The sequence below is a fragment of the Canis lupus genome, chromosome X (genome assembly GCF_003254725.2).
Source record: "Canis lupus dingo isolate Sandy chromosome X, ASM325472v2, whole genome shotgun sequence".
NCBI classification, from domain to species: Eukaryota; Metazoa; Chordata; class Mammalia; order Carnivora; family Canidae; genus Canis; species Canis lupus.
The window spans coordinates 38,361,189-38,385,019 of record NC_064281.1 but is presented as its reverse complement, the minus strand read 5'-3'; the positions used below and the strand labels follow the sequence as shown (position 1 = coordinate 38,385,019).

At 41.2% G+C, this 23,831-nt stretch overlaps 1 protein-coding gene across 1 annotated transcript; it reads left to right on the top strand.

The window, feature by feature from the left end:
• Window positions 1-562: 562 nt before the first annotated feature.
• LOC118353769 (ragulator complex protein LAMTOR5-like) lies at window positions 563-23,831 on the top strand. The gene is made up of 2 exons (XM_035712289.1): window positions 563-604; window positions 23,550-23,831. The coding sequence occupies exons 1-2, from the start codon at window positions 563-565 to the stop codon at window positions 23,829-23,831; spliced, it is 324 nt and encodes a 107-aa protein (XP_035568182.1).

Here is a 23,831-nt window from a genome sequence, read left to right as displayed (position 1 = left end):
ACGTGACTCTCTTTTTTGGATCTGTGATCTTATGATCTTTCAGACACCACTCTCCTCATCCAGAAAAGAATTGTTCACTTGCAAGAGGCCCTTGGGCATAACATGACATTTACAATACATAGAGTGTGCATTTTATGTTTATTTCTCATGTATTTCCTTTGGTTAAAAACTAATGTGCAATCTACAACATCCAAATAAGTGATTTGACATATTTTATACAGCACATGTTCAAGTAATTAATTTTCTCATGGAAATGTCATACCATTTAACTCATAGTTATGAGCCAAATATTTGTGCAGTAGTTTGTAATGAATATATGCATAATCACAGATTGCCCTATTTTCTTTGTACTCAAATGTAATTTAAAGGGACAGAATCAGGGTGTAGCACACTTCTCATTACTTAATGCTTGATGCATATTAGGTTCTCAATAATTCCTTGTTGGATGAGTAAATAAATGACTGACCATTTTGGCAGATTTTATCAAGCCCTATGAGTTTACAATCTTGGTTAGACTTATTGGAGCTTTATTACTAATGACTGACACAATTAACTGCGCGTGATGGATTTTGAAAATACTTGGTTGCTACAGAGTGCAGCCAAGGTAATTATTGATCTATATGAGCAAAAAAAATGCCGTAGAAACCAACATATACTCCTCAAGTAGGGAAAACCTGTATCAGATTATTTCCTGTTGCAGGTAACAGAAATAAGGCTTAAACCGGCTTAAAAATGTCAAAATGCCCAATGGTAATGCAAGCTCAAGGCACCATTTGAGCAGCACTCTGCTTTCCTTCTTTCAGTTCTCTTAGCTCTGCCTTCCTTCATGTGTTTTTGTTTGTTTTCTTTGTTGTCCTCAGTCTGACCTCTTTCATGGTCGCAAAGTGGCTGCCAGTACCAGCATGCTCATCATGTTCAGTGGGAGATAACAAGAAAGCATCTCCCCGAACCATGGCCAAAAAGTCCTTTCCTACAGTGTGATCAGGTGGGTTAAGGTCACATGGGTGCAGTTGCTTGGGGAAGGCCATCCACTGATTGCCTTTAAACTTGGATTTCTGGACCAATCACTGGCTAATGTAGTGCAATTGCCTTGAATAGCTGAGAGCAATCAAGACCTATTACTGGAGCTAAGGAAGGGGTCTTGGGTCAGTTGGGCTCTGTGGAGGTGAGGAGGATGCTTGAACAGAATTGGGTTCTGTTCAGAAGGACAGAGGGAAATAGATACTGTGTATGTAAATAACAGTGTCTACCCCAATACAGCACTTCTTTTAGAAATTACTATTGTTATATTTCTTTATAGGTTTTTCTTTTATTAAAGACTTTATTTTTCTACAGCTGTTTTAGGTTCACAGCAAAATTGAGAAGAAGGTGCAGAGATTCCCCACATACCAACTGCCCCCACACCTGCCTAGTCACTTCCACTATCGACATTCCCCACCAGGGATCCCTGGGTGGCACAGCGGTTTGGCGCCTGCCTTTGGCCCAGGGCGCGATCCTGGAGACCCGGGATCGAATCCCACGTCAGGCTCCCGGTGCATGGAGCCTGCTTCTCCCTCTGCCTGTGTCTCTGCCTCTCTCTCTCTCTCTGTGTGTGTGACTATCATAAATAAATAAAAATTAAAAAAAAAATTCCCCACCAGAGGGGTACATTTGTTACAATTGAGGAACTTACATTGACATGTCATTATCACTCAAAGTTCATAGTTTACATTAGAGTTCACTCTTGGTGTTCCACATTCTACGGGTTTGGACAAATATATCATGACATGTATCCATCATGATAGTATCATACAGAAGATCTTCACTGCCCTAAAAATCCTCTGTGCTCTACTTATTCATTTCAATCCCCGGAACACCCCTTCCTCAAAGAGGAATTAAAGTAGTCATTCAAAGACAAGTATTCCTCTATCTCCACAAAAATGAGGATTGATTCTCTCCTAAAGATATACTCATCAGTGAATTAAGGAATAAGGACAGAATGAGAAAATGTAGTTTGTCCTTCTCAAATGTTTATGCTTTTTTTTAATTCACTTTCTTCTTGATTGGTATGCATCAAAGACCCCATCGTGCTTTAGTTCTTTTCACCTGTGACCTATTCTCTTACTCTTTCTTTTTAAGAGTGATCAGCTTCTTTGTATCCTCTCTGGGAAAAAAAAAAAAAGTCTAAGAATCACCAAAATAAACCCTTTATCACTTCCTGTAGGTTTTGCACCTTCTTCTGTTAAACTCTATCTGGGCGGAAAAAAAGAAGAAGAAGCCCCACCACCCCCATCAGTGCTTATTGAAAATACTGTGGACTTGTCAGTTGCATTTTGCAGGAATCTTAGTTCTCCCACGGTTATTTCACTTTTTCTGAAATTACTTAGATTAGTGAAGGTTAGAAAACCCTGTGCCTATGGCCTGGATATCATGGTTGACCACATCTGGTTTAAGAAGCAACCAGTGGTGGGGCTCCTGGGTGGCTCAGCCAGTTGAGCATTGGACTCTTGGTTTTTGGCTCAGATCATGATCTCATGGGTCTTGGGATGAGCTCTTTGTCAGGCTCTACGCTCAGCAAGAATCTGCTTGGGATTTATTCCCTCTTCCTCTCCCTCCCTCTTTGCTCTCCCCTCATCCCCACTTGCACGTGCTCTTGCTCTCTCTCTCTCTAAAATAAATAAATAAATCTTAAAAAAAAAAGGAAGGAAGGGAGTTATGGGTCATCAGCCCACTGGAGGGCAGGCTAACAGGGTTCTGGTCACTTGGACAAAGGAATAGAAAGCAAGTGAGAGATTTGCTAAACCAAACAGAGGGACTTTGGGAAGAAAACAAAGCAGACTTCCAGGATCCATTCACTTTCCAGGCAAGGCCGTACAACCCTTTGGGTGACCATAGTAGACAAAAAGCTACAGCCTGTGGTTCTCTGGAAGAATTATTGCCTTTTCTTCACGGTCCTGCTCTGTGTAACTGTCAGAATCAAACATTTAGGAAGGCAGAACTTCTTATATGGAAAGAAGAGGAGTGCTTTCACTTTAAATCATTTTTAACTCCTCCATTTTTTCCAGGCATATGCTGTAGGAAACATTCCCTATGAAAAACTGAGCCATTCTTACGTAGGATTTTGCATCCTGCCCCTTTCACATTTAAGAACTTTCCCACAGTATTGGTCTTCAGAAAAATGATTTTTTACAAAGGTTTTATTTGGGATGCCTGGGTGGCTCAGTGGTTGAGCATCTGTCTTTGGTTTAGGCCCTGATCCCAGGCTCATAGGGTCAAGTCCCACGTCGGGCTCCTTGTGGGGAGCCTGCTTCTCCCTCTGCCTGTGTCTCTGCCTCTCTCTCTCTCTGTGTGTCTCTCATGAATAAATAAATAAAATCTTTAAAAATAAATAAATTAAAACAAAAGGTTTTATTTATTTATTTGACAGAGACAGAGAGAGAGAGCACAAGTAGGGGGAGTGGCAGGCAGAGGGAGAAGCAGGCTCCCCACCGAGCAGGGAGCCCTCTGTGCGGCTCAGTCCCAGGACCCCAGGATCATGACCTGAGCTGAAGGGAGATGCTCAACCAACCGAGCCACCCAGGTGCCCCAGAAAAATTATTTTAAATAGTGATGTTATAAGCCACATAATGTAAGTGCCACAGTTAATAATTGCCTCCTTTTTAAAATTCTTTAAACCATATCTCTTAAAATGGAGACATCATTTAGACTGTGAAATGCATAGATCTGAAGCATACAGTTTGATGAGTTTTGACAAATGTAAAACACACCCTTGTCAAGGTAAGGAATACTTCCATCACCCCCAAAAGTGCCCTTAGGCCTCTTTCCGTTCAATAATCTATCTCCCCACAAGGCTATTCTGATGGCCCTCACCACAGATTCGTTTTGCCTATTCCTGAACTTCATCTAAATGGAACTATACAGTACATACTCCATTCTGTGTAGCTTCTTTTTTGTTCAATTATTTTGAGATTCACCCATGTTGTGTTTATCAGTAGTTGTTTCTTCATTATTGCTAGTCATACTCCATTGTATGGATAGATAACAACTTGTTTATTCTCCATTGATGGATATTTGCCTTGTTTCCAATTTGGGTCTATTATGAATCCTACCACTCTAAACACTTTTTTTTCAAGTCAATTTTAGAGGGGGTGAGAAATGGTAAGAAATGACAAATCGGTCAGTGATTCTTTTTCTTAGAATAGAAAGAGAAGCAAGGAATGCAGTTAAAAGACTGGGAAGGGTAATAAAAACTGGAACAAAAGAATCTTTTGAGAAAGATATTGTGTGGGAGGATTACTTTAAAAAGAAAAAAGAGAAGAATTAAAGTGGACAAGGATAGGAAAAAGCAATACATAAACAAACAAATGAAGGAAGGAATGATTTTTTTTTTTTGTAAGAAATGCCTGTAAGAATTAGAATAAGTAAAAAGAGTTAGAACCACGGACCTTCTGTTTTTAATCATGGCCTTCGAGAACTCCTGAAACCAAGACAAACTTATGAGCCTCTTCCACACGGACTTTGGCCCCTCCCATGTTCCTGATGCTCTAATGTTTTACATGAACGGTTTCTACAGGCAACCTCCTTTCCCTTGCCTGCCAGACAGAGGAGTGTTCAAAGCGGCTTTGATCAGGGCAGCACACTCAGGGCAGTCTGTAAGGGAGGAAGCCGGGAGGCTTTTTAATTTAAAAATAAGTGCTGCTTTGTCTCCCATGTTTCCTTAATTGAGGCAGAAGCTGAATCTAGGACACAGCCTGGTGGGAGATTGGCTATGGCACAGTCACGTGGAGACCAGACTCGCAGTGAGAATGGGATGGTGAAGTGCAGAGAGGCAGAATGACACGTATGTGCGTGAGTGTGTGTGTGTGTGTGTGTGTGTGTACAGTTACAGGGAAGTCTGCTCAGCCGTCAGTCCTGTCAGATTAAGATGTCTGAATGGACTACAAGGAATAGAAATGCTAAATCCACATTAGCTGTGTTCTTTGATTTTTGTGGACATGTTGCAAAGGATTGCAATGCCTTCAACCAGGAATGGAGGAGAGAGACAGTCCAAGACGGCTGGAGTTCTTTCTGTCTTAGATTTTACAGGCCAGAGGGTTGAAATTTTCTTTCGTACTGTGGTGTTGCTGACATTTTGACCTAGAATATTTGTTTTCTCTTGAAACCAGAGAAGGGGCACAAAAATGTTGATAAGAAATCAGAGGAAAGACGGATGAGGAAATGTAGAAATCTATGTGAAGACACTGCCGATGGAGTTTTATGGTGCTTTATGGCGCTTTTACCCAGTTCCCCAACCCTGATTTTCAAATCAGTTTGAGGTGAATTTGATGGATAAAAGAACAAAAGGAGGGAAGGGAACAGGCCATGGCTGTGGTCTGCAGATATTGAAAGGTGTTAATATGGGGGAGGGATTTATTTGGTTTATAAATCCCAGAGGGACATAACCAGGAGAAGTGTGGAACAGCTTACAAAAATTCTGATTGAGAAAAAGGACCAATTTCTGTATGTGAGAACTTTTGGAATACAAAATAAAATAAGATACCATGTATTGACACACTTGGAGGAGTACAAGTACAGTGCAAATTCAAAGCATCCTTATGATTCAGCCCTTAAGGGAGATGAGGGTATCCTCACCATTAAAACACACCAAAGCAGTAATAAACATAATTGATTTCACAATGGGTGTGAATCTCAAAATACAAGCCCCAAGTACCCCCCAGGGATTGGATGAGATCACAGTGGACATTGGGGTCCCTTGGGGATGAGAGATATTCTTTTTTTTTTTTTTAATTTTTATTTATGATAGTCACACACACACACAGAGAGAGAGAGAGAGAGAGGCAGAGACATAGGCAGAGGGAGAAGCAGGCTCCATGCACCGGGAGCCTGACGTGGGATTCGATCCCCGGTCTCCAAGATCGCGCCCTGGGCCAAAGGCAGGCGCTAAACCGCTGCGCCACCCAGGGATCCCGGATGAGAGATATTCTTCACACTTCCCCACATTCCCCAAAGCTTACCACTTCTATGTGATGGGCTTATTGTTCCCCCCACGTATATTTACATGTGGAAAAAAAATCCCACATGATCTGTGTGACTGAGGATTATCGGCTTGATTTCAGGTGATGAGTTAGAGCAGACATTAACCTCTCAAGAAACTTGGTGAATTTTCATCTCTTAGATGTTAAAAGATATCGTTTGCAGGAATCAGGCCGGAGTAGGGGGTGTTTCCACGTTGAGTGTTTGGGAGAAATTGGAACAATGCCCTTAAGTGTGAAAAAATATTCTCTTTGGGAAGCTATTTACTATGGAAAGTATAGCTTTATGTTTCATCCTGTAGCCTGGGGGGCAGGCCTTGGGGGGTTTGCAGTCATTATAATCTCATCCACTTCCAAATTCATCCCATATTCCGAGCCCTTTACACCTGTTATCTTGTCAAATACAACAGCCCAAGGGGGAGAACATTACCAGTGAGTAAACTGAGGCTCTGAGATAATATATAAACCTGGGCAGTCACAGAATTCGGATATAGACAGCTCGGGATTGGAATCCAGCCATGTCAGATTCCAAAGGCTATGCTTGTCTTCCCCCATCTTTATGACCCAAGACCCAAGGGGATATTGGTTGCTTTCCTTCCTGCACTTCATCACTGTTTGTGTTTTCATTTGGGATCTCCCAGAAGTGATCCTGAAATAAGGATTTGGAAGCAGGTAGTTTATTCAGAAGGTGATCCCAGAGAAGTGGGAAAGGAGGGCAGAGAACAGAAAGCAACAGAAAGCATAGTCCATCATTGGGCGAGTTGTTACTGTGGGTCATTGTCCTAGCCCTGTGGGGGAACTTTGGAAAATGAATTATTCTGCCTGGGGGGGGACTAGAAAGTCGATGTATTTTTTTTTAACTGACCTATCACTGACATATAAACTGATATTAGTTTTAGGCGCATAACATAATGATTCGATATTTATATACGTTGCAAAACGATCACCACAATAAGTCTAATTAACATCTGTTACCTTACATAGTTACATTTTTTTTCCTGTGGTGAGAACTTTTAAGATCTACTCTCTTAAAAAAAAAAAAAAAAAAAGGATCTACTCTCTTAAAGTTGTATTTATATGTGGTCAACTCCTGTCCATCATTTTTTGAGGTTGCTAGGAGGGGATGGGGCATTAATTCCTGGCAGGGAAAGCTGGCTCTGGTGGTCAGAGCATGCCCTCAGCCTAAGAAATGAAGGTGCTGGAAGTAGAAGTCAGGCTGGTGTGCACTGAAGTGCCAAGGGTGAAGGCAAATGAAGTATAGATGCTTGGGGACCATGGACCTCTGCAGTGACCAATGCGCCAGCTAACTTGGTGTTTAGCACTAAGCCTTAAATGAGGCCAGTGTGGCTCTGCAGGGCTCGAGTATCTACCCCTGCACCCCTATATGAGAGCTGCAGGCAACCCAGACACCATTTTGCCAGAGGGTAAAGCTACTGTGTCATGCACAGAAGGAACAATGGCATTATTATTTTTTAACCAGAGGAGCTTCTCTTAGACGACTCAAGACTGCCCAATAACGCAGCAATGTGCTCACCATTTATAGGGAGATACAGAAGCAAAATATATGAAAGTTACTGGAAAGGATGGGGGTACGAGAGGATGCTTTGATTCTTTTAGATGCTGTGTTCTAGCCATTTATTCTGGATGCTGCATACTCTACGGGGCCCTCCCAGGTCTCTTAGCAATTAACATGTGCCATTAAAATCTTATCTATAATTATATTCTCCAGTCTAAATTCTAGCTTCGAGTTTTGCCTGATATTTTCTTCCCCGAACACATGAGTTCAGAGGCCTGTGAAACAGACAAACCCCATAGGGGATTTGATATCCCAAAGCACACTGAATATTTTACCAAGAGGTGAAACTTTAAAATGAATTCCTGAAACATAGCGCTCCTTTTATACTGAAGCTCAAACTTAGAGGCTGGTACACCGTTGCTGTTAAATAGTTTGGCCAACACTTCTATTTTTGTAACAAAGAAGTTGCCCTGAAAGAACCCAAGGAAGTAACAGGGCTCAGTGACAGGATGAAAGGGTCTGCCTGAAGCCATAGGAGCCACCTTTGAGACATAGAACATAAGGACACTTTCAGAGAAAATGAACCGTCCCTACTTTTCTTGGGCTATTTTTTAAAAAAAATCTGGAGGTTCTAGTATTTGAATATGTGAATCCAAATGTAGCATTGTCTTCAGATAGCATTGTATGACTTGTCCAAAATGAGAAATTAAGGTGTGCCACTTAAAGAACTGATTTTCGGGCACCTGGGTGGCTCAGTGGTTGAGCACCTGCCTTTGGCTTAGGTCATGATCCCGGGGTCCTGGGACCGAGTCCTGCATCGGGCTCCCTGCATGGAGCCTGCTTCTCCCTCTGCCTGTGTCTCTGACTCTCTCTCTGTGTCTCTCATGAATAAATAAATAAAATCTTTAAAAAAAAAAGAACTGATTTTCTTCCTAATAAAACTTCAAATTCTTCATCATATAGGGCATACTCATATAGGCAAACACTCTCTGGGACTAAAGCATACAATTGTAAACGAAGCATTTTGATGATTTTTTAAATTTTTCCAGGACATTTAGGAAAAGTATTGAGTCCTTTCCTCAGGGAACAAAGTCAACTTTTGGTCTCCCAATGATGCAAGTTTTATATAAACAGGAAGTCGAGGCCTTAGGACATCTCTGATATGTGAAAATGATGTTTCCTCTTATACATTTTCACCCCTATGTGTATAATTTTATATAACAGGGATCATATGTTATGTGTTGTCCTATGACTTGTTATATTTGATGAACAATATGTGATAGATTTTTTATTGCCAATCACGACCAGTTGTCATCTTAATGGCTACATACCATTCCAGTTGGATGGATGGAATGCTATAGACTAACTGTTTATGTCTGTTGAAACCTAATCCTAATATGATGGTATTTGGATGTGGGGGTCTTTGGGAGGTGATATTAGATCACAAAAGTGGAACCCTCATGATTGAGTTTAGTGCCCTTATAAAGAGATCCCAGAGAGCTCCCTGTTCCCTTCTGCCATGTGAGGACAAAGGAAGAAGATAGTTGTCAGTGAACCAGAAAGCAGGCTCTCTGGACACCAGATCTGCTGGTGCCTTGATCTTGGACTTCCCAGCCTCCAGCACTGTGAGAAATAAATTTCTGCTGTTTATAAGCCACCTGATCTATGGTATTCTGTTATAGTGGACTAAGACAGATTTATTTAGCCAACAGAGACAGGAGGAGATGCTCAACAGCACTAATCGGGGAAGTGCAAATCAAAACCACAATGAGATATGGCCTTACACCTAATCTGAATGGCTAAAATCAAAAAGACAAGAAATGGCAAGTGCTGGTGAGAATGTGGAGAAAAATGAACCCTCCTGCACACATAGGAAAATCTCTGAAAACTGAGTAAAAGTTAACCTTCCGAAAAAGACTTTTACATATATAAGGGAAATCTCCATTTGCAAGGGTGTCTCCCTCTCTTTAATAGGAAGAGGAGAATGACTAAACCTCTAGAAACTCTTAACAATGAAGAAAGCAATGACCTAAATCTGCATAACAACCTTACCTTTATTTACTGTGTTTTTCTTAATAACTTCACATAAAGTGTTCCTTCTATTTAAGAGGGACCACAGTGGTGGTGGTGGGGGGGGTGCGGATAACAAGAAAAAAGAGATTAGGCTCAACTCTGAATACAAAGGACAAGTGGAGATGATGGCCAAGGAGCAGGGTAGGGGTAAGTGGACAGAAAATTACTAGAAGGAGTAACATCAGGGGTAAGGAACATTCTGGCTAAACTGATTGGACAGGATTCCTGCCTTCAGGCAGACCAGAATAATAAAATATGGAGGGTGAGGGATGAGGAATTTGACCTGATATTGAGAGTGGGGATTTTTGCTAAATTGACCTAGCAGGGTTCTTATTAAAACGAATCTCAGTGGACCAAGGGAAAAAAAAAAACAAATTTCGGGCCTAGTTGAGAAGAGTGCCCAGAGGAGCCTGACTCACGTTTGGTCAAGGAGCGAGTCTTTGTCAGAAGTAGGGGTGATCCCTGGGTGGCTCAGCGATTTAGTGCCTGCCTTTGGCCTGGGGTGTGATCTGGAGTCCCGGGATCGAGTCCCACGTCAGGCTCCCTGCGTGGAGCCTGCTTCTCCCTCTGCCTGTGTCTCTGCCTCTCTCTCTCTCTCTCTCTCTCTCTCTCCTTGTGTGTCTCTCATGAATAAATAATAAAATCTTAAAAAAAAAAAAAAGAAATGCAGTAAATCTGCCTTCATGTGTCATTCAAATCTATGTCTAAGGGACTCATTCATGGTGAAAACAGAGCAGCTATTGATCATCCTCTATACTGTTGTGTTTCCTGTGCTTGAAAACTTTTTTTTTTAATATCCCCACCTTCCATTTTTCTTTCTTCTTAACTAATCATGTAATTGATCTATCACAGCCACTAACTCAGGAAACGAACAGGTGGGCCCTGGCACTGCCACTGCCACCTGCTTCATTCTGGGGATCCCCAGGGGGCTGGACACATCAAAAGCCCAGCTCCTGGCTGATTTGCCAACACTGTTGCAGGAACAAACTCAGATAAATTCATTGCAAGAGAAGCCAATAATTCAAGAAACTCGGTTTTGGAAAAGAGAACAGGAGAAATTTATTTTGGGTTCCAACAGCCGGGGGAGGTGGCAGGCTCAAATCTTAACAACCGCCTCTCTACCAGCAAGATGGACATCTAGAGTTTTATAGAGAGAGGCTCAAGGGGCATGTGCAAGAGAGTGTGCAGAGAGCACATGACCATGGGTCAGGGTGTTATATATTCAGCCCATGATCATGGACAGAGAAGGGGACACGTGAAGTGTGGTTCCTAGGCATTCTGTTGCTATCAGGGTTTTTCCGTTCTGGTGGTTGGAATGTTCCAGTCATTGCAAAATTGCCAATGCCTCAAGAAAGTGTGATAATAAATAAGCACAATGGGTTTCAGTAAGACCACGAGGTAAGCAGTCTTGTCTATTTCTGTTTTGTTTTTTTTAAAAGATTTTATTTGTTTATTTATTTTAGAGAGAGGGTGGGAGAGTGAGTGGGGAAGAGAGTCAGAGGGAGAGGGAGAGAGAGAATCCCAAGCAGACTCTGTGCTGAGCAGGGAGCCCCGTGAGGGGCTTCATCTCAATACCCTGAGATCATGACCTGAGCCAAAATCAAGAGTCAGAGGCTTAATGTACTGAGTCACCCAGGCCCCTTTTGCTGGTTTTAATTGTTGGGGTCTATGACAGAGCAAGAGGGTTCACCAATAATGCAGTTCTTAAAGCTTAGTCCTTTCTTTTAAATCTTGGGCCTTTGAATTTTAGTAAAGTGTGTTGCCCCTTTAGGTTAAAGTTTCTTTTTCAGAGAAGTTACAGAAACATGAAATTGTCCATCTGCAAGTCGTTGAGAGAGCTAACAATCTTTTTGCCTTTTATGTTCAATTCTCGGTTCCTATATTGCTGAGAGCAATCATTACTGTTTTCTCTATTTACTTTTTTTGTTTTCCCAAAAAAATCAACATTCTTACTGATGAGTGTTCCAGAAAGTTGCCCAGAGTATGTGGTCAGGACAGAAGTGAGGCAAGTCAGGCCCTTTGGCTGTAAGTACTTAAATATGGTTTTGACCGGAGGCCTGCACTGGGGACCATCACTGACCTATTCTTTTGAACAGGGAGATGTTCACAGTAAATGATGTTGACTCTAGGGAAAAAAGAGTTGCTTCTGGAAGAATACAGGGTTCACAAATATTAAAGGAACACTTTCTCTTGCAGGGATTGTGGCCAACAATTCTCTCCGGTGGGAAGGGAATTAACTCACAGCATCAATCTCCTAATTAGAGCAGCCATAGCAATGGTCCTCAAGAGAGGAAGGCATGGCGGAAAATCACCTAGGGAACTATACACATCATTTCTCCCCCTTTCCCTACTTACCAGTCTGCTGGGGGTGAGCATGTCTGGATGGCCCAGGGGAAGTGGGCACAGGTGGTTTTGACAAGTTTCCCAGGCAACACAGAGAGGCAGGTCTCTCTCACTCCACTGGGAATCACTAGGCTAAAGAAAGACCCAATGTTATTTATGAAAGTTTGAAATATATACTGTTGACTCTACTTCTAGGAATCTATAATGCAGAAATACTTGTACGCTCATTCAAAGATAAATGCACAAAGATGGCAATTATAGTACTTTGTAATAATAATAAAAATAATAATAGTAATGACAATCTTAAAGTCCATCAGTAGGAGATTGTTTAAATGTACAGTTTAGCCATACTATGGAATTCTATACCTTGGTTAAAAGAACAAGTTAACTCTTCATGTACTAACAAGAACGATCTCCAAGGGATATATTTGGGTGGAAAAAGTGTGTTGCGCAACAGTATGTATAATGTGATATTTTTGTAAAACCAAACAACCAAATTCTGCGTATATGTGTTTTGGTATATAAAAGAATTCTGGAAAGAGATACACAAATTCTTAGCACTGGTTATTCATGAAGATGGGAGTAGAATAGGGTGGAATTTTCAATTTTTTAAATGGACTTTGGCATTGGTCCTTTTTTACAACTCACATTTTTTTTTTTTCAAATGCAAAAATTAGTTGGAAAAAAAATGCCCCATAAAGAGGTGTTTTTGTTTGGTTGGTTGGTTGGTTTGGTTTTTGCCTCATATGGTCTTCAGTCTCCTTTCCATCAAAGCTTCTTAACTTGTCCTCACCATCACTAGTTCCTCACATTCACACCCACACCCACACTGCCATCATGAGCAGCCTGCGGCACATGAATAAGGGGAAGGAAACAAAAGTTCAAGGTGTTTTTTTAAGATTTTATTTATTTATGGGGCAGCCCCGGTGGCTCAGCGGTTTAGTGCTGCCTTCAGTTAGTCCAGGGCCTGATCCTAGGGACCCGGGATCGAGTCCCACGTTGTGCTCCCTGCATGGAGCCTGCTTCTCCCTCTGCCTGTGTCTCTGCCTCTCTCTCTCTCTCTCTCTCTCTGTGTGTGTGTGTGTGTCTCATGAATAAATAAATAAAAATCTTTTAAAAAAAAGATTTTATTTGTTTATTTGTGGGAGACACAGAGAGGGTCAGAGACATAGGCAGAGGGAGAAGCAGGGTCCCTGCAGGGAGCCCGATGTGGGACTCGATCCCAGGACTCCGGGATCACACCCTGAGCCAAAGGCAGATGCTCAACCACTGAGCCACCCAGGTGCCCCGAGTTCAAGGTGTGTTCTATAGGGGATGGTGAAAGGGAAGTGACACAAAGCATGTATTGTGTGACTGGCCACTCTTTGCTAGACAATATATATGTTACTCAAGATGATCCCAAGAGATAGCATTTTATATATGTTGTCCAAACCAATCATAGTCTCTATGTTTTGAATACAGCTTAAAATGTGGACTTGAATTAGGAGTAATTCTATCCTTTGGTCAGGCCCTCCTAATCCCCCATTGGGATTAGCTAACATTGTCCTAATCAAGACCCAAAGGACTCAGGAAGAGTTTTTTAGCTCCCTCCTAACTGCCTCTAACAATTTAGAGAGAGGGCCTGGTCCAGGAAGAGAGCTATTGCCAGAGATAGCTACAAAGAGTCTGGGCTAGGTGTGGTAAGGGGGGTGGGGGGGCTCACCAGGGTCTGTTTGTTCCAAGTCCTCTCTGTGTCCTATTGCATCTACCTGGCATGACAAATATTTGTTTACCAAACATTTGCTCATCTCATCTTCCTATAAATTTACTTCCTCTGCTTTGAAGCCCCAGACCCTGCTCCCTTCTCCTTAGCTCAGGATGACATATAAATCTCAATTGCCTGACTATCTTTGGGCCTCTCATGTACTTGTGGGGATCCCATAAGTACAAAATTAAGTTTGCTTTTCTTCTGTTCATCTCTCTATGTCAATTTAATATGTCAATTTAATAGACCAGCCAAAAGAACCTAGAATGGTAGAATAAAAATTTTTCCTCTTCTACACTTGTATACCAGATGTTTTCTAGATATTTGTAAGGTTTAAAATTTGTTTGATTTTCCTATTAGACTTTCAATTCCTTGAAGGTTGTGACCTTGTTTTCTTTATTATTTGTGTACTTGACACCTAGAAGGCATATGATGTACATTAAATAAATGTTTATTCCAAGAATAAATAAAAAATAAATACATAATCAATCAAAATAAGTTTTGGGGGATAAAGATCTGAAGAAGAGCATATATAGGAAGTTTCATTATTTGAAATAATCTCCCAGGAGTAAAAGTTGAAGGTAATTGATTTGTAAGGTTTGGGCATCAGATCATCTAGAAGAATTATCAGGAAGTGAAACATTCATTTGAATAAAATGTGATTATCACTGATTTCAAATACTTACCTGCCTGAGAAGCTTTGATTTTGCTTTTATATAGGATTATGTGTTACATACACAAAAAGCACACAGCAAACCAAGAAAGAAAAGTAAAAATCAGAGCCACAAGCAAACTAAAAATGTAGTTACTGTTCCACATGTGACAGATGAGGTGTGGACTTTAAAGAAACAACTGTGACTGGAGTAAAGAAGAAATGTTGTTCAGCGGTGTGTTTTACTGTTCTCGCCCTGAGTACTCGCATATAGAAAACCAATGTTAGGAGCCAGCGAAGAAAATTTAATGGCTGAAGAATGATTTTAAAATAGAACATTGACACTAGGCCATAATACTTTCTTGTAATTACTCATCTGGTTAAGGACTTCAAAAGTATTAGCCATGGAAAGCCAGACAAATATTTGCAAATATTTGCAACTAAAATGTCTTAAAATGTCTAGGCCATGTTCGGTACTATGTTTAAAACACACACACATACACACACACACACACACACACACACACACACACACACCCTCAAGCCCAAATATGTAAAGAGTATGCATACTCATAGGCCATTGCTTCAGATCTTAAAAGACTGGACTAATGAATGACACAACCTGTGGGGAGGAAAAATACGAGAAAAATATTGCCCCTACTACAGAAAAGAGTTAACACAGATGTGATGCCTAACTGCTTATCCTTAGAAAGGTCTCCTTTCAAGGTTGGCCCATGATTGGAGTCTGGGAACTTGAATTTCGGGAGAGTTCCCACCATTTCCAGAACTGATAAGAGTGGCTCGCTGGGCCTAAACAGTTTGTGCAAACATTAAGGTTTATGCTTGAACACCTGCTTTCCTTCTGAGAGGCTGGAATTTGGGTACGTGCCAGGCAAGGGGTGCCTACGTGACCACCCCCAAATAAAAACCCTGGGGGCTCAGTCTCTAATGAGCTTTCAGGGTTGGGAACATTTCACACGTGTTATTGTAACTTGTTTGTGACTCCACTGGGAAAGGACTTTTGGAAAATTGCACCTGGTCTCCCTGTGTGTTTTTTCTCTTTGCTGACTGTGCTTCATGTCCTTTCACTATGATAAATCTTAGCCCAGACTACATGCTGAGTCCTACGAGTCCTCTCAGTGAATTATCAAACATTTTGTGGTCTTGGGGATCCCTGACACACCCTCAGACACCAGATGCAGACTCTTTTATGATCTCATATGAAAATTATTCTTACTGAATATTCTCAGACCCTGTTGTAGCCTATCTTCCTTCCTCTTTTGGTGCACTGCAAAGATCCAGTTAAAATAGAACCCGCTTTTTTCTTTTTAATATTTCATTGTTAGGCACACAGTGCTACAAAACAAAATATAGTTAAAAGTTGAAATTTCCTTCCAGGGCAGCCCGGGTGGCTCAGCGGCTTAGCCTCTGCCTTGGGCCCAGGGCGTGATCCTGGAGACTGGGGATAGGGTTCCACATCGGACTCCCTGCATGGAGCCTGCTTCTCCCTCTGCCTGTGTCTCTGCCTCTCTCTGTGTCTCTCATGAATCAATCAATAAAAATTTTTTAAAAAATTTCCTTCCAAGGAGGTGGGCAGGGGCTGGGGGTGACTGGGTGACGGGCACTGAGGGGGGCATTTGATGGGATGAGCACTGGGTGTTATTCTATATGTTGGCAAATTGAACACCAATAAAAAATAAATTTAAAAAAATTTCCTTCCAAATAAGCCAGCTGGTTCTTTTTTTTTTTTTTTAAGATTTTATTTATTTATTCATGAGAGACAGAGAGGCAGAGACGCAGGCAGAGGGAGAAGCAGGCTCCATGCAGGAAGCCTGATGTGGGACTTAATCCGGGCGCTCCAGGATCACACCCTAGATTGAAGGCGGCGCTAAACCGCTGAGCCACCTGGCTGCCCAGGCCATCTGGTTCTGTGTAAACTTAAAGTGTCTGAATATTGTAATTGTCTTAGCAAGAAAGTCTGTAGGTTTGCACAACCCTTTAGGGATATTTTGTTTTGATGTCAAAATACCTGACTACTTTCTAAAAAGCAAGGTTTCCTTTTCTCTCTTTTCCACCCAGCAAATCTCTACTCAGCCTCCAAGATTCAGTTCAAATGTTACCTCTTCAGTTCAACCTTCTAAACTCCCCCAGGCTAAGTGGGTCCTTTATTTTTTCCACATTGTATTTTATGTCTTGCTCTTCCACAGAGTGATCACATTACATTAAGGTTGGTTATCTCTTTCTCTTCTGAACTTTGAGGTCAGGACTAGGTCTTTCCATCCATCAGTTCCCAGATTATTACCTTAGTATGTGGCAAAAAGCGTGTACCCAGAAACAGTTTGTCACATAATATTAAATGAATTACTAGGCATCTTTTTGGTTCATTGCTTAATTTAAATATGTTTGTGGGACCTTATATTCATTGTGGTACTCTGAGATGTAATTCAATGGGATCATGGTTTTGAAAATTTCTTGAAAAAGTATACGGTGCTAAATTGCTCTTGATTATTATTATTAGTCATCATCATGGTAGAGAGTTTGTATTATTATTATAAAAACTACATGTCTTGGCATTTTGAAAATGCGAACTTGAGAATCATTGCTCTAGCTCTTGCTATAGAGCCAGACAGTATGTGGTTACACAATATTTTACCTTTTTAGAAAGTGACCAAATATGATCATGGAGGAAGCAGATAAAGGGGAGCAGAACATGCCACCCCAAAATATGCCTTTATGGCATAAAGATTATTTTAGGCTGGTTATTTTTAAGAAACTGTAGATACAGAAGAAGCTCTGAAATGGGAGCAAAAGCTTCCCTTTTGTGAGAGATGTTTACATGTATAAGGGAAATCTCCATTTGTAAGGGTGTCTCCCTCTCAGTACCAGGAAGAGGAAGAGGACTCTAAATCTCTAGAAACTGATCAGTGGGGAAGGCAGGGACTTAAATCTTCACAAGAACCCTACTCTTGTTTACTGTCACCTACTATAACTGGCTCCCCCACCCCAAAACATTTCTTTTATCTTAGCTGAAGGTGATATTTTAAGATGGTGGCTTGGACCATTTTAGGGAGTTACTCGGTTTGCCTGGGTTTCTACCATGTGTACAGGTGGTATATAGTTATTAAATGTATCTTTGTTTTCTCCTGTTAATTTGTCTTTTTATCATGAGCAGGAGGAGGTCTCAACTAAGAACCTAGAAGGGTAGAGGAAAAACTCCCCACCCACCCGCTCCAGCAAAGGGCTAACAGTTATACTATTTCAAAGCAAACCACATAACAAGAAAGGAATATTGACTAGTGGTGCTGACCTGTTAATGTTCAGCAAGAACCTCCTACATACAGTGGTCTTTTCCTTCTTAAACTGTCTACAGTGTCTGAAGCTGTTGCCTTCCTGTTTCCTGAGATTTCGTCTTTCCCTACTTTCTAGGACACCACCCTGTTATCCATCTTCCAGTTTCACTGCCCCTTCTCTACTTTCTTCTCTGGCTTGCCTTCTTGCCTCCCCCTCTCCCATCATCCCCCCCCCCCCCACACACACACACACTCCCACCTCTTAAGTGTGTTCATTTAACTCCTATTCTATCCATGGCCCTTTTCTCTCTCCATTCCCTCCCTTGGAAAATAAGATAGTTACAAATTACCAAGCATTTACTATTGATTTTAACCTTATATACTATTGGGGAGCAAAAATTTTCTTCTACTCATCAAAGATTCTTTCAGCTGGTCTAAAAATCAAACTGACTCGAGACAGATTAACAGGAGAAAATCAAACACAAGTTTAACAATATGTATGCCTCCTGTGTTTATGGGAGAGACCCAGGAAAACTGAGTAACTCCCACAAATGACTGAAGCCATCACCTTAAAAACCATCTTGAGCTAAAAACAAAAGAGATGGGAGTCAGTTATAAGGGTACCAGGAAAAACTCAGTAATGAAGGGTAAGGTTGTTATGCAGATTTAACTCCCTCCCTTCTCCACAGAGTTTCTAGAGATTTGTAGATATCCTCCTCTTCCTGCTACAGAGAGGGAGATCCATTACAAATGGAGATTTCCCTTATACATGTAAATGTCTCTTACAAAAGGGTGTCCATGGTCTCTTAAAAATAACCAGCTTGAAATAAGCAATAGAGCTTGGGATACCAAAGTTTGCTCCCTTACAATAGATAGTAGTATTATCCCCGTTATAAAGATGAGAAAATGGAAGCAGAAAGATGTGGAGTAGTCCAAAATCACAGAGCTCTTAAGGGGGAGAGGCTGAGATTGAAACTCTGATAGCTTGGCTCCAGAGTCCAGACTTTTAACTGTTTGATCACTCTGTAGAAAGCACCTACAAAGCAGAACCCTTTGGTTCAGAGTCGAGAAACCAATTGCCAAAACCAATTGCTGGATTTGGAAGGATGGAGGACTAGCTATTTTCTTGTGAATTCCTCAAAGGGATTCCCCGATCAATTTACTTAAAACAGAAACTGCCATTTGCTCTGAAGTTGTGAGACCAGGCAACTGAAAAAAGTCTTGGCAATACTGACTCAACCTAGTTCCTCTTATGATTTTCCTGTCTCTGGTACTGATGCTGCCATAAAGGTGAAGATGAGATATTTGAGCTATGTAACTATATAGTAGTGACCCGTTGAGTCTCTATTTACTGTTGGTGCTACAGAAACATCACTACTGTGTACTGCCCAGTGCCAGACTCGTTATCACCTTTTGTGAAAAATATTTACAGAACAAAAGAACATGTTTGTCCCAGAATGTAAGCTCCTGAGAAGCAGGGAAGGTGGCTCTCCTACATTATATTCTGTAATGTTCCCCCTAAGTAATCCTTCAGTTAGGAGCATCTCTTAAATTCTATTGATTGCAATCAAACTTTTTGGATGGGCACATCTGAATGCAGTAGAAAGCTTATTTCAGGATTTAGGAAATATTTGCATCGCTTTTAAGGAGCTTATTAAATTCTAAAAAGAGCCAATTTAAAAGCCTTTTTATTGAACCAAGAGTGAAAGTAATGAAAACCAATTTTGCACAGTTAAAAAAAAAACAGTGAAGCTCTTAATAATAATTGTTTTTGAACTCCCCATTGCTTAACTCAACACATTTTGTTTCTGAGTAAAACTTTCCTTTCCTCCTGGGAACACCTTAACCAATCCCAAAGTTACACAGTAATTGAAGTTGTTAACTACTCTACCAAATGCAGATCATTTGCTTGGGAGTTTGAATCACTTTTAAAAGCTCACTAATGTTGCTCATGGTGTGGAAACATTCATGGATGGTTCAGAATATTCCTCCAGATTCACTCCAGTTTTGTTTATTTTCCTCAAGTTGCAGTACAGTGTCATTTCAGTTCACATACCCTATTAGATCTAACATATCTAATCCAACTGTATTCTTAGGAAATTATTTCAGGGTGCCTGGATTGTTATGGTCTCTGTTTCCGTCATTGGATCTGTTGCTGCTGGCTCTTTCCAAATGTTGGGACTCTGGGGAATTTACCACTTTCTTCTTCATACCTTGATGTATTCCTTGAAAAAGGTTTTTGTTTTGTTTTTTTTTCTTAAAGAGCATTTCTCATTTTTATAAGATCAATATGTCATTACCTGATTTACGGATATTTACTTTCTGTGTTTCAGTTCCAGTTCAGACAGTAAACATGTATTGAGTGTCTATTATATGCTAAGATGCCACATTGAGCAAGATGGGGGTCTCCTCCCTTAAGGAGCTTTCAGCTCAGTTGGAGAGAAAAACATACAGGGACAAAAATGTTTATGCTGGTGGTATGCATAGGGGACCATGGTAACAGGACGTGTTCTCTTGGAAGAGAGGGCCTGGGCGTGACGAGGAGGACAAATAACAACTGACCAGGAGGCTGGAGGCAGGAAAGGCAGAGGGGACAGCATGAACAAAGGCCTAGAGATAATAAACAGCACGCTGTGCGTGGCTTGCTGCAAGCCGCACTGGAACTGCTGGTGAAGAACGTGCTGGGCACAGTTGGTATGGAAAGATACTAGACAGCTGTCCAAAGACCAGCTCACGAAGGGCTTTTTTGCTATTCCAAGCCAGCTATGCCATGCTCTACAGCTTGGCAGGAAATGAGGCAGTGTGCAAGGGTTTTAAAAAAGAAAGTGACAGTGGGAATATAAATTGATTCAGCCACTACAGAAAACAGTATGGAGGTTCCTGAAAAAATTAAAAATATAATTACCGTGTGATCCAGCAATCCCACTTCTGGGTATATATCCAAAAGATAGGAAAACAGATGGAGAATATATCTGGGCTCCCAGGTTTATTGCAGCATTATTCATGATAGCCAAGACACAGACAGAACCTAAGTGTCCATCAGTGAATGAATGCATACGAAAGGTGTGGTATATATACACCATTGTATATATATACTATTTTCCAAGATTGAAAAGTGTGGCATGTATATACAATCTTTTTCGGCCACAAGAAAGAAGGAAATTTTACCATTTGCAACAACAGGGATGGACATCAAGGGCATTAAGCTTATTGAGATAAGCCAGACAGAGAAAGACAGTATTTCGAGGTATTAAGTATACATGGAATCTAAAAAAGCTGAATTTACAGAAACAGAGAGTAAAGTAGTAGTTACTGGGGCTGGCGGATGGAGCAATCGGAGACATAGTGATCAAAGGGTACAAACTTGTAACTAGAGGCTGAATAAGTTCTGGAGATCTAATGCATAGCATAGTGATTATAGTCAACAATATTATATGCTTCAGAGACTAGCAAAAGACTAGTTTTTGTTTTTGTTTTTGTTTTTTTTTTCCAAAGAGGCTGGATATTAAATGCACTCACCACAAAGAAGAAATGATAATTATGTCATATGATAGAGGTATTAGCTAAAGCCATGGTGGTAGCCATATTGTGATACGTAAATGTATCAAAGCAACACACAATGTTATAGGTCACTTATGTCTCAAAAACTATTTTCAAAATTAAAATTAAATAAATAAATAAATAAATAAATAAATAAATAAATAAATAAAATTAAAATAAAAAATAAAAATACTTTTTAAAAATAGAAAACAGGAATGCCTGGGTGGCTCAGCAGTCAGCTCAGGGTGTGATCCCTGGGTCCCAGGATCGAATCCCACATCGGGGCCCCCCACAGGAAGCCTGGTTCTCCCTCTGCCTATGTCTCTGCCTCTCTCTGTCTCTCATGAATAAATAAATAAAATCTTAAAAAAGAATAAAAATAGAAAACAAATTTAACAATGTCAGATTTACCATTTAGGTAAGTCATTCAGGTGGCACTGGGTATGGATGTGAAGTCGGCATGAGTAGAAGCTAAAACCCAGTTGGGAGATTTTTGCAACGATCTATAGAAAAAGATGGCTTGAACTGAAGCAGTGGTAGCAGGGCTGGGGAAATGGGTGGTGGGTTTGAGGTATATTTAGTAAGTGGAACTACCAGGGCTCAGTGTCTGGATGGCGAGAGGAGAATTCTAGTATAATCCTTAGGGTTCCAGCTCTGTGTCCTTTGGTAGATGAAAGATAGAGAACATTTTAGGGGAAAGACTGATGAGCTTTGTTTTGGACTTTTGGGGTTATATGTATCTGGGGAACATCCAAGAGAGCTTGCACAGCAGGAATTTGGATAAAGTACTCTAAAGTTCTGGGCAAGGATGCAGATTAAAAGTGGTGTGATTAAATCTATGAGATCACGTAAGATCAATCAGAAAGCAATATGCAGTGGGGCACCTGGCTTGCTCAGTTGTTAGAGCATGAGACTCTTGATTTTGGGATTGTGAGTTCGAGCCTCACATAGGGTGTAGAGGTTACTTTACTTTTTTTTTTTAATATTAAAAATTAGGGCAGCCCTGGTGGCTCAGTGGCTTAGCGCCGCCTTCAGCCCAGGGTGTGATCCTGGAGACCCGGGATCCTAGTCCCACGTCAGGCTCCCTGCATGGAGCCTGCTTCTCCCTCTGCCTGTGTCTCTGCCTCTAACTCTCTCTCTGTGTCTCTTGTGAATAAATAAATAAAAACCTAAAAATAAATAAATAAATAAATAAATAAATAAAATTAAAAATTTAAAAAGGAAAGCCATATGTGATAAGTTATGGGCTGAGGGTGGCACCCTAGAAAGAATCCAGTAGATCAGGGGAGGAACATTAAGGTGACAGAGGAACATTATCCCCGGGGAGTGAAAAGAGGACCGGGAGAGGGCAATGCTATTGAAGTGAGGACACTAGAGACTTTCTAGAAAGAACTGATGGACAACAGTGTCAAATGCCTCAGGACAATCCACAAGGGGAAGGAGGGAAAAATGTCCATTAGGTCTGGCAGTTGGAGAGTCATTTGTAGCTTCTGTCAGTGCAGGGGGAAAGCAGATATTCCAGCCCTGGTCTGTGAGAGGGAGCGCCTGTAACTAAGGGGAGATTTTTTTCTCACTCTAAGCGAGTCCAAGTCTATCAAACTGTTTAGTATCTCCATTGCTGGTAGGAGGATTGTTTCCTGCCATTTCACTGAGTGGGTAGCCCCAGAAGGATTCCAGACTTGTCTGGGCCTCAGGCTTCTTTCTTGGTCCTGCTGGTGATAGACTTCCATAGACTCCTGGTTCATCACATATCACTTTCCCTTTTTTAAAAAAATACTTTTAATTTTTTTAAGATTTATTTTTATTTATTTTAGGGAGTGGGGAGGGGCGGAGGGAGAGAGAGAATCTGAAGCAGACTCCCTGCTAAGTGTGGAGCCAGACTCGGGGCTCAATCTCATGACCCTGAGATCACAACCTGAGCCCAAACCAAGAATTGGATGCTTAACAGACTGCACCACCCAGGATCCCCAGTTTTTAATGTTGTTTTGTTTTGGTTTGGTTTGTGTTTTGTTTTGTTTTTTAGTAAACTCTGCCCAGTAGTCTCCTGGTTACCAAGGTCCAAAAATGATTCAATCTGGGCAGGGCAGCCAGCACCATCATCGTCTGCTCATCACTCTGGTTCACAGCATCCCCTCCATCTTTGGACCCCTGGAGTTCTTTACTGCCTTCAAATCCAGCTGTATATTTTAAAGGAGTTTGTTTCAGTAAATAGACAGATGGACAGACAGAAGGAATTTGTTGTATTTTCATCCAGGCTTCATATATGTCCCCTAGTTGGGGGTTTTGAAGAATATCTACCATCTAGTATTGCCAGAAATGGAAACACAGATCTGTTTCTGAACATTGAAATACACAGCATGGGGGATCCCGAGCCAGGTAGTCGACGGGTGGGGTGGAGGCCCCCTTGGAGCAGCACTTGAAGGACACACTGAAGAATCCATTGTTGAGTCCTGTGCACAGATTCACAAGGATTAATCTGGGCAGCTGGGGGACCCTGTCAGATGAGCATGCTGGGGTGATACCTGTTCTAGCCCAGCAAGCAGCTAAGCTGACCTCAGCCCCCACTGATATTCCTGTGGTGTGTCTAGAATCAGATAATGGGAACAATATGATCCAGGAACATGAAGGCATTGCAGTGGCAGCGCATGAAATGGCTTCTTGA